The 19,947-nt window shown below is 38.8% G+C and overlaps 1 protein-coding gene across 3 annotated transcripts in view; it reads left to right on the top strand.

The window, feature by feature from the left end:
- Positions 1-19,947, top strand: part of LOC123546991 (glycerol-3-phosphate acyltransferase 1, mitochondrial-like) — a 183,898-nt gene that overhangs the window by 140,074 nt on the left and 23,877 nt on the right. For all 3 annotated transcript variants that reach the window (XM_045333709.2, XM_045333707.2, XM_045333708.2), the window contains 4 exons: positions 4,513-4,667; positions 8,098-8,216; positions 12,527-12,675; positions 16,934-17,020. In XM_045333709.2, coding sequence (XP_045189644.2) covers positions 4,513-4,667; positions 8,098-8,216; positions 12,527-12,675; positions 16,934-17,020 — 510 coding nt within the window. The remainder of the gene's footprint in view (positions 1-4,512; positions 4,668-8,097; positions 8,217-12,526; positions 12,676-16,933; positions 17,021-19,947) is intronic.

Here is a 19,947-nt window from a genome sequence, read left to right as displayed (position 1 = left end):
TCATGCATTGAGGGATATTGATGTAACTTGGCACAATTGTTCAACACATGAGACAGAATGTCATGCGCAAGAACCAGGTCCCTAGTTAAGAATTACTTCCCTTTGTTGTTACTATAAATAGCTGATATTGTAACTTTTTTATGACTGGTCGTAGGAAAAATCGAGACCACTTTTCTGTAGTACATCACGCATGTTACATCCAATTTTGAGGTGTATTTTGACCTATCTCCACCTGGTAAGGATTTTTGTGTGGACTTAGAATTTTTTTTTTTTTAAGATTAACTTTCCTTTGTTGTCACTATAAATAACTTATATTGTAACTTTTTTAGCTCACCTGAGCACAAAGTGCTCATGGTGAGCTGTTGGGATCACGCTGTGTCCGTTGCCGTCGTGCATGCTTCTGTTCGTCCGTCGTCAACAATTGTGTTTAAATGTTTAAATTAATTTGAATGGATTTTGATGAAGTTTGGCCTGAATGTTCCTCGGATGGTTCTCTACCAAAGTTGTTCAAATGGTTCCGCTTGGTTGCACCAGAGCTATAAATAGAAAAATCTTCAAACCACATCTCCTCCTAAACCACTGGTCCGATTTTGAAGTAATTTCACACAAATGGTCCTTCTGTCACCCTCTACCAAGATTATTCAAATTTTACCGATTCGTCAAAAAAAAACATGGCCGCCAGGGGGCATGGTCACTTTTCCCTGTATGTATATAGTTGAAACTTTAAAAAACTTCTTGTGTGAAACTACTGTCCCAATTTTAAAATAATTTAACACAAATGGTCCTTGTGTGACCCTCCACCAAGATTGTTCAAATTATTCAGATTTGCTAAAAAAAACATGGCCGCCAGGGGACGTGGCCACTTTTCCCTATACCGGTATGTATATGGTGGAAATTTAAAAACTCTTCTTGTGTGAAACTGCTGGCTTGATTTTAGAATAATTTATCACAAATGGTCCTTGTGATACCCTCTACCAAGATTGTTCAAATTATTTTGATTTGTCAAAAAATATGGCCGCCAGAGGGCGTGGTTACTTTTCCCTATATGTATAATAGTGGAATCTTCTTTTGTGAAACTGCTTGCCCGATTTTAAAATAATTTTAAACAAATGGTCCTTGTGTGACCATCTACCAAGTATATTCAAATTATTCCGATTCGTCCAAAAACATGGCTGCCAGGAGGCGTGGTCACTTTTCCCTGTATGTATATGGTGGAAATTTAAAAAATCTTCATTTGTGAAACTGCTGCCTTGATTTTAAAATAATTTTACACAAATGGTCCTTCATCGACCCTCTGATTATTTTGATTTGTCAAAAAACATGGCCGCCAGAGAGCGTAGTTACTTTTCCCTAAATTGTGTGACATGTATATAATATAGGCTAACATAGAAGAAACCTAACTCTGTACTTGTACCATTACATTATACAAATGCACTTGAAGCCTTGTACAGGTGAGCGCTTTAGGGTCAGTGACCCTCTTGTTTATAATTGACCGTAGGGAAAAACCAAGACCACTTTTCTGTGGTAAAACATAAATGTTACTTTCAAATTTTAGGTGTATTTTAAGGTATCTCTACCTAGTAAGGAGTTTTTTTTTGTGGACTTAGAAAAACAAATAAATTACAAGAATTACTACACAACCACAGAATAAAAATTCCATTTGCAAATACAGGTGCTTGTGTAAAGAAATTTGCTATGATTGGCTTATATTGTGACATTCTGGCACTCTTGTTAATCAGTGTATGCATGTATGTTTTGATTTTTAGCTCACCTGAGCACAAAGTGCTCAAAGGTGAGCTTTTGTGATTGCCCTGTGTCCGTCGTCGTCCGTCCGTCGTCCGTCCTTCCGTCCGTCCGTCGTCAACAATTTGACTGTTAACACTCTAGAGGTCACAGTTTTGGCCCAATCTTAATGAAGCTTGGTCAGAATGTTACCCTTAATAAAATCTTGGATGAGTTCGATACTGGGTCATCTGGGGTCAAAAACTAGGTCACCAGGTCAAATAAAAGGAAAAGCTTGTTAACACACTAGAGGTCACAATTTTGGCCCAATCTTAATGAAGCTTGGTCAGAATATTACTCTCAATTAAATCTTGGACAAGTTCGATATTGGGTCATCTGGGGTCAAAAACTAGGTCACAAGGTCAAATCAAAGGAAAAGCTTGTTAACACTCTAGAGGTCACAATTTTGGCCCAATCTTAATGAAACTTGGTCAGAATGTTACTCACAATTCAATCTTAGAAGAGTTCGATTTTGGGTCATCTGGGGTCAAAAACTAGGTCACCAGGTCAAATCAAAGGAAAAGCTTGTTAACACTCTAGAGGTCACAATTTTGGCCCAATCTTATTGGAACTTGGTCAGAATGTTACCCTCAATAAAATCCTGGACGAGTTCGATATTGGGTCATCTGGTTCAAAAGCTAGGTCACCAGGTCAAATCAAAGGAAAAGCTTCTTAACACTGTACATTTATCACTGTATCTTCATGAATCTTGATCTGAATGTTTATCTTGATGGTCTCAAGGTCCAGTTTGAATCTGGGTCATCTGGGGTCAAAATCTAGGTCACCAGGTCAAATCAAAGGAAAAGCTAGTTAAAACTGTAGAGGCCACATTTATGACCATATCTTGATTATCTATAGGTCAAGTTTAAATCTGAGTCAGGTGAGGTCAAAAACTAGGTTACTAGGTCAAATCAAAGGAAAAGCTTGTTAACACTCTAGAGGCCACATTTATAATTTTATCTTCATGAAACTTAGTCAGAATGTTAATCTTGATGATATTTAGGTCAAGTTCGAATCTGGGTCATGTGGGGTCAAAAACTAGGTCACCGGGTCAAATCAGGAAAAGCTAGTTAACACTTTAGAGACAACATTTATGACCATATCTTAATGAAACTTGGTCAGAATGTTAATCTTGATGTTCTTTAGGTCAAATAGGTCAGGTGAGCGATACAGGGCCTTCATGGCCCTCTTGTTGTAACTAAAAGGCCATATATCTGCCTGCTTTTTTAGCTCACCTGTCACTTATTTCGTGACAGGTGAGCTTTTGTGATCGCCTTCTCCGTCGTCTGTCCGTCCATCCACAATTTCTTGTGAACACGATGGATAACCCATTTGGCAGTCAATTTTAATCAAACGTGCACACAACTTGTACTGGCCAGATCCCATCATTGGTTCCAGAGTTATGGCCCCTTAAAGGGCCAAAATTTGCTATTTTTGATTGTGAACACGATAGAGATCACATTTTGCAATCAATTTTATTTTAACTTGCACACAACTTGTTTTGGCATAACATCTCGGTTCCTTTTGAAAACTTGCCAGACACTATCATTGGTTCCAGAGTTACGGCCCCTTTAAGGGCCAAAATTTGCTATTTTGGCTTGTGAACACAATAGAGACCACATTTTGCAATCGATTTTATTCAAACTTGCACACAACTTGTCCTGGCTTAATATCTCGGTTCCTTTTGAAAACTGGCTAGATCCCATCATGGGTTCCAGAGTTATGGCCCCTTAAAGGGCCAAAATTAGCTATTTTGGCTTTTGCAGCCATATAAAGACTTCATTTATGGTATGATTTGATACAAACTTGCAAAATATCTTTAACAACAATAGATCTTGGATTCCATGATGAATCCATCAGGTCCAATCATAGGTACCAGAGTTACGGCCCCTGATTGACCCCTGAAGGAGCAAAAAAAATTTACTTTTTACCTTGTGAACAAGATAGAAGTGACATTTTACATTCAGTTGTAACGACACAACTTAAGTCACAATAAGATCTCGGTTCCTTTTGAAAACTGGCTAGATTCTATCATGGGTTCTAGAGTTACTGCCCCTGAAAGGGGCAAAATTTTCTATTTTGGCACTTTCAGCCATATAGAGGTTTCATTTATGCTTTGATTTGATACAAACTTGCACAGAATGTGTATCTTGATGATCTCTAGGCCAAGTTCGAGATTTGGTCATGTGGGGTCAAAAACTTGGTCACCAGGTCAAATCAAAGGAAAAGCTTGTTAACACTCTTTAGGCCACATTTATGACCCTATCTTCATGAAACTTAGTCAGAATGTTTATCTTGATGATTCCTAGGCCAATTTCGAAAATGGGTCACGTGGTTTAAAAAACTAGGTCACCCGCTCAAATTAAAGGAAAAGCTTGTTTACACCCTAGAGGCCATATTTATGACCCTATCTTCATGAAACTTGGTAAGAATGTTTATCTTGATGATTCCTAGGCCAAATTTGAAACTGGGTCATATGAGGTCAAAAACTAGGTCACTACTCAAATCAAAGGAAAAGCTTGTTAACATTGTAGAGGCCCCATTTATGACCCTATCTTCATGGAACTTTGTGAGAATGTTTATCTTGATGATCCTAAGGCCAAGTTTAACAGGTTAGCGATATAGGGTCATCATGACCCTCTAGTTCTTTTGAGTGCTATTGATAGGCAGAATAGATGTCAAGTTTTATGTCAGTTTTAAGCTTTGTAAAAATGTCTGTTTTATATCTAGGGTACATCCTTGGACACACTTATAAAAGACTTTGCATGGATAAGGGAGGAGGTTTTAGTACGTAAGCGAGATTTGGGGTTTTCACCTTCATCAAGCACACATGACATTGTCTGCTATTCACTCTCTCTTCTTGGATCCAATCTGGTCACATGGAGGTAAGATGCTCAGATCCAATCTGGTCACATTGAGGTAAGATAATTTAGATCCAGTCTGGTCACATGGAGATAAGATTGCTCAGATCCAGTCTGGTCACATGGATGTAAGATAGTTTAGATCAAGTCTGGTCACATGGATGTAAGATGGTTTAGATCAAGTCCAGTCACACGGAGGTAAGATTGCTCAGATCCTATCTGGTCACATGGAGGTAAGATAATTTAGATCCAGTATGGTCACATGGAGGTAAGATTTCTGAGATCCAGTCTGGTCACATGGAGGTAAGATTGCTGAGATCCAGTCTGGTCACATGGAGGTAAGATTGCTCAGATCCAGTCTGGTTACATGGAGGTAAGATAGTTTAGATCCAGTCTGGTCACATGGAAGTAAGATTGATCAGATCCAGTCTGGTCACATGGAGGTAAGATTGCTCACCAGTCTAGTCACATAGGGGTAAGATAGTTTAGATCCAGTCTGGTCACATGGAGGCAAGATTGCTCAGATCCAGTCTGGTCACATGGAGGCAAGATTGCTCAGATCCAGTCTGGTCACATGGATTGCTCAGATCAGTCTGGTCACATCGAAGTAAGCTTGCTCAGATCCAGTCTAGTCACATGGAGGCAAGATTGCTCAAATCCAGTCTGGTCACATGGATTGCTCAGATCCAGTCAGGTCACATGGAGGTAAGATTGCTCAGATCCAGTCTGGTCACATGGAGGTAAGATTGCTCAGATCCAGTATGGTCACATGGAGGTAAGATTGCTCACCAGTCTAGTCACATAGTGGTTAGATAGTTTAGATCCAGTCTGGTCACATGGAGGTAAGATTGCTCAGATCCAGTCTGGTCACATGGAGGCAAGATTGCTCAGATCCAGTCTGGTCACATGGATTGCTCAGATCCAGTCTGGTCACATGGAAGTAAGCTTGCTCAGATCCAGTCTGGTCACATGGAGGCAAGATTGCTCAAATCCAGACTGGTCACATGGATTGCTCAGATCCAGTCAGGTCACATGGAGGTAAGATTGCTCAGATCCAGTCTGGTCACATGGAGGTAAGATTGCTCAGATCCAGTATGGTCACATGGAAGCAAGATACAGATCTTGTTTTCACCAACATCTTTTTAGCTCACCTGTCACAAAGTGACAAGGTGAGCTTTTGTGATCGCGCGGTGTCCGTCGTCCGTCCGTCCGTCCGTCCGTAAACTTTTGCTTGTGACCACTCTAGAGGTCACATTTTCATGGGATCTTTATGAAAGTTGGTCAGAATGTTCATCTTGATGATATCTAGGTCAAGTACGAAACTGGGTCACGTGCCGTCAAAAACTAGGTCAGTAGGTCTAAAAATAGAAAAACCTTGTGACCTCTCTAGAGGCCATAATTTTCAATGGATCTTCATGAAAATTGGTCAGAATGTTCATCTTGATGATATCTAGGTCAAGTTCGAAACTGGGTCACATGCGGTCAAAAACTAGGTCAGTAGGTCTAAAAATAGAAAAACCTTGTGACCTCTCTAGAGGCCATATATTTCACAAGATCTTCATGAAAGTTGGTCAGAACGTTCACCTTGATGATATCTAGGTCAAGTTCGAAACTGGGTCAACTGCGGTCAAAAACTAGGTCAGTAGGTCAAATAATAGAAAAACCTTGTGACCTCTCTAAAGGCCATATTTTTCATGGGATCTGTATGAAAGTTGGTCTGAATGTTCATCTTGATGATTTCTAGGTCAAGTTCGAAACTGGGTCACGTGCCATCAAAAACTAGGTCAGTAGGTCTAAAAATAGAAAAACCTTGTGACCTTTCTAGAGGCCATATATTTCACAAGATCTTCATGAAAATTGGTCAGAACGTTCACCTTGATGATATCTAGGTCAAGTTCGAAACTGGGTCACGTGCCTTAAAAAACTAGGTCAGTAGGTCTAAAAATAGAAAAACCTTGTGACCTTTCTAGAGGCCATATATTTCACAAGATCTTCATGAAAATTGGTCAGAACGTTCACCTTGATGATATCTAGGTCAAGTTCGAAACTGGGTCACGTGCCGTCAAAAACTAGGTCAGTAGGTCAAATAATAGAAAAACCTTGTGACCTCTCTAAAGGCCATGTTTTTCATGGGATCTGTGTGAAAGTTGGTCTGAATGGTCATCCTGATGATATCTAGGTCAAGTTCGAAACTGGGTCACGTGCGGTCAAAAACTAGGTCAGTAGGTCTAAAAATAGAAAAACCTTGTGACCTCTCTAGAGGCCATATATTTCATGAAAGCTTCATGAAAATTTGTCATTATGTTCAGCTTGATGATATCTAAGTCAAGTTCGAAAGTGGGTCACGTGCCATCAAAAACTAGGTCAGTAGGTCAAATAATAGAGAAACTTTGTGACCTAACTAGAGGCCATATTTTTCATGGGATCTGTATAAAAGTTGGTCTGAATGTTCATCTTGATGATATCTAGGTCAAATTTGAGAGTGGGTCACGTGCCGTCAAAAACTAGGTCAGTAGGTCAAATAATAGAAAAACCTTGTGACCTCTCTAAAGGCCATATTTTTCAGTGGATCTTCATGAAAGTTGGTCTGAATGTTCATCTTGATGATATCTAGGTCAAATTCAAAACAGGGTCATGTGAGGTCAAAAACTAGGTCAGTAGGTCTAAAAATAGAAAAACCTTGTGACCTCTCTAGAGGCGATACTTGTGAATGGATATTCATAAAAATTGGTCAGAATGTTCACCTTGATGATATCTAAGTCAAGTTCGAAAGTGGGTCACGTGCCTTCAAAAAGTAGGTCAGTAGGTCAAATAATGAAAAAACGTTGTGACCTCTCTAAAGGCCATATTTTTCATGGGATCTGTATGAAAGTTGGTCTGAATGTTTATCTTGATGATATCTAGGTCAAGTTTGAAACTGGGTCAACTGCGATCAAAAACTAGGTCAGTAGGTCTTGAAATAGAAAAACCTTGTGACCTCTCTAGAGGCCATACCCTTGAATGGATCTTCATGAAAATTGGTCAGAATGTTCACCTTGATGATATCTAGGTCAAGTTTGAAACTGGGTCACGTGCCTTAAAAAACTAGGTCAGTAGGTCAAATAATAGAAAAACCTTGTGACTTCTCTAGACACCATATTTTTCAATGGATCTTCATGAAAATTGGTCAGAATTTTTATCTTTATAATATCTAGGTCAAGTTCAAAACTGGGTCACATGAGCTCAAAAACTAGGTCACTATGTCAAATAATAGAAAAAACGACGTCATACTCAAAACTGGATCATGTGGGAAGAGGTGAGCGATTCAGGACCATCATGGTCCTCTTGTTTAAGAATAATCCTAGAAAATAAGGTTTGTGTTGAAATGGAACTTTATATATGGAAAAGTGAATTTGTTACACAGGCTTGAAGTTGAGTTGCAGATACTTTTAAGATGTTGGATCATGTATTTCAGGACTGGAGGGCAAAAAGCTGAAAATGATGTTGTGCCTTGTGTAGATATGCCAACTGTGTTTGAACTCAGTTACTATAGTAACCATGTTTTATCTGTCTTCTTACTGGAGAGCATCATTGGTACGTTATTGAGAATTTTACTACATTTAGCTTTACTATTCAAAGAATAGTGAGAGTAATTGTATGTCATCGGATGTAGGTGTCTTCGTCGCTCTCTGCGTCTAATCTAGTCCAACTCATAATAATCACTTTCACATCATTTCAGTCTGATATTACGTCCAACTCAGCCATGTAATCATCAGTGATTCCCAGCCTAATATAAATTGTAAGCTCACGAATAAAAGAAATAATATAGGTAATATAGTTACCATGTGAATAGGTAAATGCTTTTAGCTAATTCAATATAAAACCTGTAGACTGTCTTGGTAGCCTAGTGGTAGAGCGTCCGCTTCGAGTGCGGGAGGTCGTGGGTTCGATCCCCAGCTGCGTCATACCAAAAGACGTAAAAAATGGTACTAGCAGCTTCCTTGCTTGGGGCTCAGCATTAAGGGGATAGTGCTAGGACTTGTCAGCCCGGTGTCAGTATAATGTGACTGGGTGGGATATCATGCCACTTGTCTACGGCGTGATATTCCAGTGAGGCAGCACTATAAAGTTGGGCATTGTGCTCACTGCTACAAGTAGACACCATCGTTTATATGACTGAAAAATTGTTGAAAAAGACGTTAAACCCGAACACACACACACAAAACCTGTAGAAAAAAAACAGCTATTAAATAAATGCATGAACATATGGCATTTAGCACAGTCATGCTTTATTTGTCCACAAAAGGTTATCTGGTGTGTTCATAAAAGTACAGGCAAATGGAAATTATGAGATATGGAGCTAGATCTCTCCGCAGAAATAGTTTCTGTTTTCAAATGCTATCAGTAGATGATACAGTCAAGACTGTTTTAAAGAGACTGACTTTGGGAAGCAGCAAAAAAGGTCACATATGACAGGGAGTCTCTAAAAACAGTCTCACTCAACCGGCTGAAGCTGGTTTCATATATACATATATCTGCTTGATTTTTCCAATTAAGTACATGTATATCGGATACTTATATATAGGCCTCTTTTAAGGTAAGAATGAAAAATGTTTAAATACTTTTTCTTTAATTACATTTTGATCAAATAAAACATTAAAATAGTTTGCATCATTCATATGATGTTGATTAAACATTAAAATTTAAGCTCATGATCTGGCAAGAGAATAAAGGCAAGCAGTAAGTGGGATTTTAAAATATAAAAGTTCCATTAGATAAAAGATGAACCGTTTACACACTGAGGTTAATGTTCATTTGTTTCTTTGTGTATTAACGGTTCTGTGATATTTATTCATTTATTGACTGCATCAAACCATTTTTACTTCATCGTTTCCTGTTAAATACCGCCTTCTTTTTGTTTCACCAGGAACATTGTTAATTTATGCACTGACTCCGAATTCTTCAGCGACTTTATACGCTTGTTTTTCCCCAATCGAGCAATTCTAGTGCCTTAACACAATGTTCTAATGTTAAACCAGTTCTTTTTTGCATTTTTCATCAGCCATCTTTTGTAAACAAATAAGTTCTCACCTCAAACAACTTCACGCGAGATAACGAATGGTAACTCTGTCATGTAAAAACTTGCGAGGGAACATCTCAAAGTCGCTGAAAACGGTCTAATAATTGATTCGGGAGCCTGATTTCACAGTCGCTTGTCGCATAAGGCAGGGGGTTGCTTAATTCAGACTACTTTTATAGTAAATTGCATCCAGAGCATAAAATAGGGTCGCATATGACAGGGAATCGCTAAAGTCAGGGAGTCGTTAAGGCAGTCTCGACTGTAGTTTCTAATAGAATACAACAGCAATTGTGGAAATGCACTTTGAATTTGCCTGACACGTGCTTTCCAATAACTGCTTTCTGACACTGGTATGTATCGCATGTGACTCATCAATGGCGGAATAACAAATGGATGATGTAGGTCAGTGTGTAAGTTTCTTTTGGTACTATGAAGTGCTCATGATGTGAAATATTATGTGTTGCACAAAACTATGCACAAGAGAAAATTTACTAGTTGGAAATACTTTACATTTCGTCATTACTCATAATTTATTTAACAATCATGTCTTGGAGGCTGAAGTACCTTGATTACACTGATTTTTAAATAGCGGTTACTTGTGACTCTGTGGACGGACTGTTACCTAAGTAACCTGACCGTAACTCTAGTTACCTTCATTGACAGTCCGTCCACAGAGTCATCGATTGGGACTACGTCAAACCTTGCAAGGTCATATTTCAGTATGGATTGCATGTATGGCATTGAAACTGCACACAAGGCTACCTACTCATCACCCTTTCTGAAATAACAATGTGTAACAATCTTTAGGTGGAATTTAATATAAATTGTAGCCATTGTTCAACTAAAAAAAAAGGTCAAAGTTTTGTGTGTAACTATTAAGCTGAATTTTCAGTAACACCTACGTAATATTGTATTGAGGCATCACACAGTGCTTCCTAATCAGTTCTTCTTACATAATTAAGTTAGATAACTCTTGATTGATTTTGATATGAATTATTAGCTCGACTATTCAAAGAATAGTCTGGCTATTCTACTCACCCTGGCATCAGCGTCACACCTTGGTTAAAGTTTTACATGCAAGTATATATAGCTATCATTTAAAGGCATATAGCTTTGAAACTTATTTTTTCTTTTTCTAGATCAATAACCAACCTCACAGGATCAAGTCCCATAACTCTAACATGTATTTTATGCAAATTATGCTCCCTTTTGGACTTAGAAAATCCTGGTTAAGGTTTTGTTTGCAAGTTACTGTCTCCAAAACTAATGCAGATATTGATTTGAAACTTCACGTGTGTCTTCAGGGTTATAAAACTAGGTGATAGCATCAAGACCCATGACTCTGACATGCATTTTGGCCAAGTTATGCTCCCTTTTGGACTTAGAAAATCCTAGTTAAAAGTTTTGCATGCCAGATACTATCTCCAAAACTAATGCAGATACTGGATTGAAATTCTATAGATATTTTAACATTTAGGGTAATATTCCTGCTTCTGGGACAACAGTTCAAATAGTCCAGCATTGGCTGTCTCATGGACAGCTCTTGTTTGTGTTTTTGGACTGAAAGTTTGTTTAAAGTTTTGCATGCAACTGATTGTCAAACAACAACATTTATTGCACTGAAAATTTACACAAGGCTTTCTGCTCATCAGTTATACTTTCATAACCAAGTTATATAGCTCTTGGTTGAAACATTCAAACTACGGCCCATATTTGACTTACAAAATTAAATTTGGTAAGCGTGGTTATCATTGCCATTATAAAGTAACTCAGTTACATAAGTCTATCTTGGCTATAGTGAAAGTTATGGCTCTTTTTTGCTTTTGAAAATACTGTATTTAATATTCCAGCTCACTGTCATAAGGGTAGCTCTTGTTTTAAGTTTAATATGTAAATGGACTTCCATATAGCCTAGTAGCTGTAAAAGATACATGAAAAAAACTTTCAAACTCTAAATTGTGCCTGGATTATAAGATAATACAAACATATATTAGAAAAACTTAACACCAGAGATATATTTGAAATTGCACTGCAGTAACTGCTATGATACGCCTTAGTGATATCTGTATAGTAGTGTGTATAGCAGGAACTGCTTTGATACACATAAGTGATATTTATGCACCAGTTTGTACTGCAGTAACTTCTGTGATACATCTTAGTGATATCTGTATAGTAGTTTGTATAGCAGGAACTGCTTTGATACAAATAAGTGATATCTATGTACCAATTTATACTGCAGTAACTGCTATGATATATATTAGTGATACCATGTACCACTTAGTGCATTTTTGTACTTTTGTAAGTGATGTATGTCTGTGAAAATTTGTATTGCAGTAACTGCTTTGATATATCTAAGTGATGTCTATGTACCAGTCAGTATTGCAGTAAGTTCTGTGATTTATCTAAGTGATATCTACTGCAGTAAGTGTTGTGTTGTATCTAAATGATGTATATGTACCAGGTTATTTTGCTCTTTTTATATGTTCTATGTACCAGTTTGTATTGTAGTAAGGGCGGTGATATATCCAAGTGATAACAGTGTCTCTGTTTGTTAGTGATATCAGTATCTGTTTGTTAGTAATATCAGTACCTCTGTTTGTTAGCGATATCAATGCCTCTGTTTGTTAGTGGTATCAGTGCCTCTGTTAGTGATATCAGTGTCTCTGTTTGTTAGTGATATCAATGCCTCTGTTTGTTAGTGGTATCAGTGCCTCTGTTAGTGATATCAGTGTCTCTGTTTGTTAGTGATGTCAGTGACTCTGTTTGTTAGTGATGTCAGTGCCTCTGTTTGTTAGTGATATCAATGCCTCTGTTTGTATTGCAGTGAGTGCTGTGATATATCTTAGTGATATAAGCCTGTCAACACTCGGTACATCTACACCAGGGGAGATAATTTTGATGTCTAGAGATGAGATCTTAGAGACAGCTGTTCAGTTATCTAACCTGTTGAAGCATGAATTTATTTCAGTGCCAGTAAGTTTGTTTTCTCTCTGCTAAATATTTTCATGGGCACTTCAGACTGCAGTTCCATCTTACTCTTAATATAGAATAGGACTGCCCACATAATATTTTACAGTACAGTTTTTACATACCAAATTCTATCTTTTTATAATAGAAATGTTAAATCTGTTATCACATTCAAAAGTAATCACATCTGAGAAATTAAGCCTTAACAGATTATTGTGCCATTCTTCCTTTTATCAACATAACTGATATATAAAGCATCATGTGTATTGGTTTTATTTGCGAGCCTGTTGATTGGATGACTGGAGAGTTAATGCTTATACTGAATCGCTGTGTTGGAAGTTAATACAACATTTCCACAGTATATGCATAGTCAATGAAAGAAAAATATTAGGATTATGTTGGTCACATTGTGAAGGATCATTTAATATCCCCTCACGACAGTGACAAATGACAAATAGTTTGTTGTTCCCAACCTTTTGCGAAGAAAAAAGGGGGGATATGGAAATTTATGGAGGTTTTGCCTTGGCCATCCATCTGTCACACTTCATTTCCGATAAATAACTGGAGAACTATTTCACCTAGAACCTTCAACCTTTACATGATGATAAGGCTTATGGAGTAGATGACCCTTATTGTCTTGCCCACTTTTAGTGGCAGCGAGGCTAAGGGATTCAAATTCTGGCGGTGGCAACGGCATCAACAATTAGGAATAACTAAAAAAAAACGTTAAATATATTTCTTTTAAACCTTGTAGGATGGTTCAAAAACTCATTTTACACCCCCATGGTGAGTCCTGGCCCCCTAATGACCTTGACCGTGAAGAAATTAGCATTTTGCATTTTTGCAATACATGTAGTGTTAAAAATATAATGTGAGTATAAAGCCCCCTAGCATGAATCCATTTGCCCTTGGGCGAGACACTGGTGGTGGCCTTGTTTGTTTTTGGGGTCACTCTATCAGAGGTGAAGATCACAGGGGCCTGAACATGGAAAACCGCTTGAGAACCACTTGACCCAGAATGTTGAAACTTATAGGATGATAGTACATGCAGGGTAGATGACTCATATTGATTTTGTGGTCACTGGATCAAAGGTAAAGGTCACAGGGGCCAGAATTTATCGCATTTCATTTCTGATAAAAAACTAGAGAACCATTTGACCTAGAACCTTCAAACTTCTTAGGGTGTTAGGGCATATGCAGTACATGACCCCTATTGTTTTTGGGTCACTCCATGAAAGGTCAAGGTCACAGGTTCCTGAAGATGGAAAACTAACTTGAGAACCACTTGATCCAGAATGTTGAAACTTCGTAGGATGATTGGACACGGGCGGTCGGCATCCAAAGCATGTCCGCTTTCTAATTCGAACAGTTTTCATCGGATCTTCACCAAACTTACTAACAATGTTTGTGGGCATAATATCTTGGCCAAGTTTGATAACCAGCCAAATTGTCTTAGGCACTCTTGGATTATGGCCCTTGAATTACTCGAAAAACAGCGAATTTAGCCTTGTCCGCTCTATAAGTCAAATAGTTTTCATCCGATCTTCACCAGACTTGCTGACAATGTTTCTGGGCATAATATCTCGGCCAAGTCCGGTAACCAGCCAAATTGTCCAAGGCATTCTTGGATTATGGCCCTTGAATTACTTGAAAAACTGCAAATTTAGCCCTGTCCGATGACGGGCGTATTTTGTGACAGTCTGGCACTCTTGTTGCTATTGAATAAGTGGTGAGGTGCTGAGTGCATGAACCAGGCCTTAAGTCGGAGGTCAAGGTCACAGCAAGGTCAGATCTGTTGATCATATTTTGTGTCAAGAGTATAACTGAATAACCATTCAAGATATTGACTTCAAACTTGGCACATAGATAAGCAGTGATGAGACAATGTGCAGAGTGCATGAACTTGGTTGGTAAGTCAAAGTTTAAGATCACAAATTTCAAATCTGTCCTTTGTATTTTGTGTTCAGAGCACAACTTCAGAACTACTCAAGGTATTGACTTTGACTGGGAACATAGGTTGGTGGTGATGGGTTGATTTGAGGAGTGCAACAATCCACATTACTCATCACCTACCCCCAACATTACCTCTCCTCCACTGCTCCCCCACCCCCTGCCTCCAAAAAAAAATTTACTTCAAACTATATATAGGTAAGCAGCGATGAGATTATGTGCAGAGCACAGGAATTTGGTTTGTAGGTCAAAGTTCAAGGTCCCCAATTTAGCTTATATTACTCTCCCCCCTCCCCTCACACACACAATACATTGACCACTGACCCCCACCCACCCACCCCACCCAAAAGAAAAAAAAAGACCAAACAACTAGTTTCTTTTTCCTTAGTATTCTATCACCACCACTTCACAAAAGCTGCCCCACCCATGGCCACATTACACTCGCTCAAAAAAAAAAATTTCTTTTGATTTTACTTCCTCCTATGGAGAACTTCAGGTGTATATTTTACCACACTTTGAGGAGCTCTTGTTATGATTTTATCATAACTCTTGTCTGGAGCTTAACTCTAATCATATTGAAGAGATATTGTTAAAAGTTTCATCTTAATCCCTTAAAAAATGTGAAAGTAGCTTGCTTCACAAACTTGACAGTGTTTGGGGGCCCATTGTCACATAGTGACAAGGTGAGCTTTTGTGATCGCGCAGCGTCCGTCGTCCGTGCGTACGTAAACTTTTGCTTGTGACCACTCTAGAGGTCACATTTTTCATGGGATCTTTATGAAAGTTGGTCAGATTGTTCATCTTGATGATATCTAGGTCAGGTTCGAAACTGGGTCAACTGCGGTCAAAAACTAGGTCAGTAGGTCTAAAAATAGGAAAACCTTGTGACCTCTCTAGAGTTCATACTTTTCAATGGATCTTCATGAAAATTGGTCAGAATGTTCACCTTGATGGTATATAGGTAAGTTCGAAACTGGGTCACGTGCCATCAAAAACTAGGTCAGTAGGTCAGATATTAAAAAAACCTTGTGACCTCTCTAGAGGCCATATTTTTCATGGGATCTGTATGAAAGTTGGTCTGAATGTTCATCTTGATCATATCTAGGTCAAGTTCGAAACTGGGTCAACTGCGGTTAAAAACTAGGTCAGTAAGTCTAAAAATAGAAAAGCCATATGACCTCTCTAGAGGCCATACTTGTGAATGGATCTTAATGAAAATTGGTCAGAATATTCATCTTGATGATATCTAGGTCAAGTTTGAAACTGGGTCACATGCCTTCAATAACTAGGTCAGTAGGTCAAATAACAAAAAAACCTTGTGACCTCTGTAGAGGCCATATTTTTCATGGGATCTGTATGAAAGTTGGTCTGAATGTTCATCTTGATGATATCTAGATCAAGTTTGAAACTGGGTCAACTGCGGCAAAAACTAGGTCAGTAGGTCTAGAAATAGAAAAACCTTGTGACCTCCCTAGAGGCCATACTTTTCAATGGATCTTCATGAAAGTAAGTCAGAATGTTCACCTTGATGATCTAGGTCAAGTTCAAAACTGGGTCATGTGCCATCAAAAACCAGGTCAGTCGGTCTGAAAATAGAAAAACCTTGTGACCTCTCTAGAGGCCATACTTATGAATGGATCTTCATGAAAATTGGTCAGAATGTTCACCTTGATGATATCTAGGTCAAGTTCGAAACTGGGCCACATGCTATCAGTAACTAGGTCAGTAGGTCAAAGAATAAAAAACCTTGTGACCTCTGTAGAGGCCATATTTTTCAACGGATCTTCATGAAAATTCGTTAGAATTTTTTATCTTGATATCTAGGTCAGGTTCAACACTGGGTCACATGAGCTCAAAAACTAGGTCACAATGTCAAATAATAGAAAACGATGTCATACTCGGTTTAAAACTGGGTCATGTGGGGACAGGTGAGCGATTCAGGACCATCATGATCCTCTTGTTTAAATCAAGAAACAAAATAATGTTCAACTATATTTCATGGTGATGACCTGTATGAAGTTTTTTCAGATTCCCTTTAAAACTGTGGAAGTATTTCATTCCACAAACGTTTTAGAAATTGGAGTGGGTGTAGGTGCACAAGTGTCCCCCACCTTCATCAGACGAAGAAAAAATATCACACTTCATTTATAGTGATCATAAAATTGTTGAAGTTGTTTGCTCCTCAAATTGTTTGCACAAGACTCGCCTACCAACCAACAAGTTGACTGTAAGGTAGCTGCTATATACCCATAAAGAGAAATGTAAATACCTTCATTACATGATTAGAAAACTTAAATTTCTGACTTTTTTGCAGCCGTGTGCTAAACTAGAAGAGAGTCTTGCAGATATACTGGATCATCTAGTCACATCAGAACTTTTGAAAATTGATGATCATCAAGATGTAAGTCCTTTATATCACGTGTAATTGACCAGGATTGTGTCTCCCACCTGTGATGGGGAGAAGTTGATTTAGTGCTGTGTCAGTCTGTCTGTCTGTCACAGATTTTGTCCACACACCTCCTCCTGCACCACCTGGTGGATATACTTCATAAAAATGATCATTGCCAAGCCTAGAAGTGCATATTATTGGTATATTCCAGTTCAGTGATTTTCAGTGGAGTTATGGCCCTTGAATTGTCAAATTTTATGATGTTTTGACCTGTTCTCATATATGCTTGGGTAGATTATCATCAGATCTTACAGAAGTGATCAGTGCCAAGCTTACTTATGCATATAGTCGGCATATTCTGGTTCAGTGATTTTCATTGGATTTATGGCCCTTGATTCATCATACTTTACCTTGTCCAAGTGACTGCTCAGATACTGAGGGTTAGGCCTTGAAAAGTCCATGAATTTGATGATAGTCCTTGAAAACTCCTTGAAAATGACAAAAACCCTAAAAACCTGGAAAAGTACTTGAATTTTGAAAAAAAACTGCTTGAATTTCACCCAAGGCTCCTTGAAAACATTCTGTCAGTAACTTTGCTTTGCAGAAAGAATAAGGTTTAAAATAAATAGGAGAAATTGGTAATAAATTCTTGAAAGAGCTGGATTTGGTCACTTATTTATTTCCCAGTATGCTTTGATAGTGGTCTGTGGACGCATTCTATCGAGATTTACACAGTGTGCTATCTCTACTATATCACCTATATCACCGTTTGTATATTTCCGTTTTCATTTTTAACTTTGTGATAGTGAACGTTAGTGAATAAAATGAGTAAAAAAAAAAAAAATGTGTTTACTCTGGTAAGCGGGAGACAAATGACAAACATAAACAGTAACTGAAGCCCTATAATGCTGACAGAACAAACTTGTACGTCTTGTGACAAAATTGTGGACATATTAATGGGAGAGAGTGCACTTAAAAGCCACATGAAAAGTGTTAAACATCAGCAAAATATGTTTGTATATAAGTTTATTTATAAACGCCGACCGGTAACCCATATAGGCGACTCCTCCAGAAGACTGTTAGTAATCTTAGAAGGAGGTTAGTGCAAGATACGGAAGACGCTCCACTTCCAGAAGCTTCCCTGGTTCTTAGCATGCCGGGTGTAAAGCACCCATACACAAGACTCATCTCAATGTTTTGAATTTTTTGTTGGAGAAGTGGGGGCTCGAACTCATGACCCCTGGTTTCGTAGTCAAACAGTGTTACCACAGTGGACCACTGCGTCCGCTCTATCAGCAAAATAGTGCATCAAATCAATCTAAAAATCCAGTGATGTTGTTCTTACTACCCAAACCAGATATTTAAAAAAAAAAGCTGAAGCTGTTGTTGATGAAAATAACAATGACTCACTTGTAATACCAGCACTACCAAGTATGAAACAGAGCAGTGTTACCCCTTATATGACCAAAATTAGTGTACTCAAAGCTGAAATATTGTTGACATTAAAAATGGCTATGACACATCAGTCATACAAATCATCAGAAAATTCTGATAAACTTTTTTTCATCTATGTTTCCTGACAGCACAATTGCAAGTCAATTTAAATGTGGAGAAAGGAAGGCTGTCTACTTGACTGTGTCTGGCTTTAGTGAACATTTTATGTCATTGTTAAAGAATCGTGTCACTGGCCCATGTTTGATAATTTTTGACGAAAGTCTAAACAAAAAAAATGCAGGAGAACACATGTTTTTATGTAGCAGCCTTAAGTATAAAGCCATGCATTTGGTCTGACAAATGATGAGTATTTGCTGATACTATTTTGAATGTTGTTTTACTTTATAACATGATGAACACAGTAAAAGTTATTCTGATTAATAGTCCTTGAAAAATTGTAAAAAGTCCTTGAAAAGTACTTGAATTTTTTCTCAGATGACAGAAACCATTGAGAAGTATCTCCCTGTTAAAGGACAGTCAGGAGAGATATCCCCCTGGAATAGGAGAGGAAGGGGAGAGGTATCCCCTGGTATAGGACAAGAAGTGGGAGAGATATCGCCCTGGAATATGAGAGGAAGGGGAGAGGTATCCCCCTGGTATAGGACAGGAAGAGAAGAGATATCCCCCTGGAATAGGAGAGGAAGGGGAGAGATATCCCCCAGGTATAGGACAGGAAGTGGGAGAGGTATCCCCCTGGACAGGAAGTGGGAGAGATATTTCCCGGGTATAGGACAGGAAGAGAAGAGATATCCCCCTGGAATAGGAGAGGAAGGGGAGAGATATCCCCCAGGTATAGGACAGGAAGTGGGAGAGGTATCCCCCTGGTAAAGGACAGGAAGTGGGAGAGATATTCCCCTGGTATAGGACAGGAAGAGAAGAGATATCCCCCTGGAATATGAGAGGAAGAGGAGAGGTATCCCCCTGGTAAAGGACAGGAAGAGAAGAGATATCCCCCTGGACTACGAGAGGAGGTGGAGAGGTATCCCTTGGTATAGGACAGGAAGAGAAGAGGTATCCATCTGGAATACAAGAGGAAGGGGAGAGGTATCACCCTGATATAGGACAGAAAGAGAGAGGTATCCCCCTGGAATAGGAGAGGAAGTGGGAGGGGTATGTCCCTGGTATAGGACAGGAAAAGGAGAGGTATCCCGCTGATATAGGAGAGGAAGGGAAGAGGTATCTCCCTGGTATGGAACAGGAAGGGAGAGAGGTATTTCCCTGGTATAGGACAGGAAGAGGAGAAGTATCCTTCTGGTATAAGACAGGAAGTGGGAGAGGCAACACACTGGTATAAGACAGAAAGGGGGAGAGGTATCCCCCTGGTATAAGACAGGAAGGGGAGAGCTATCTGCCTGGTATCAGACAGAAAGGGGAGAGGTATCCCCTTGTATAAGACAGAAAGGGGGAGCTTTCCCTCTGGTATCCCCCTATTAAAGGACAGAAGG

This window comes from Mercenaria mercenaria, chromosome 9 (assembly GCF_021730395.1).
Source record: "Mercenaria mercenaria strain notata chromosome 9, MADL_Memer_1, whole genome shotgun sequence".
NCBI classification, from domain to species: Eukaryota; Metazoa; Mollusca; class Bivalvia; order Venerida; family Veneridae; genus Mercenaria; species Mercenaria mercenaria.
Note: the sequence above shows the minus strand (reverse complement) of the source record. Positions and strands in the feature narration are given on the sequence as shown.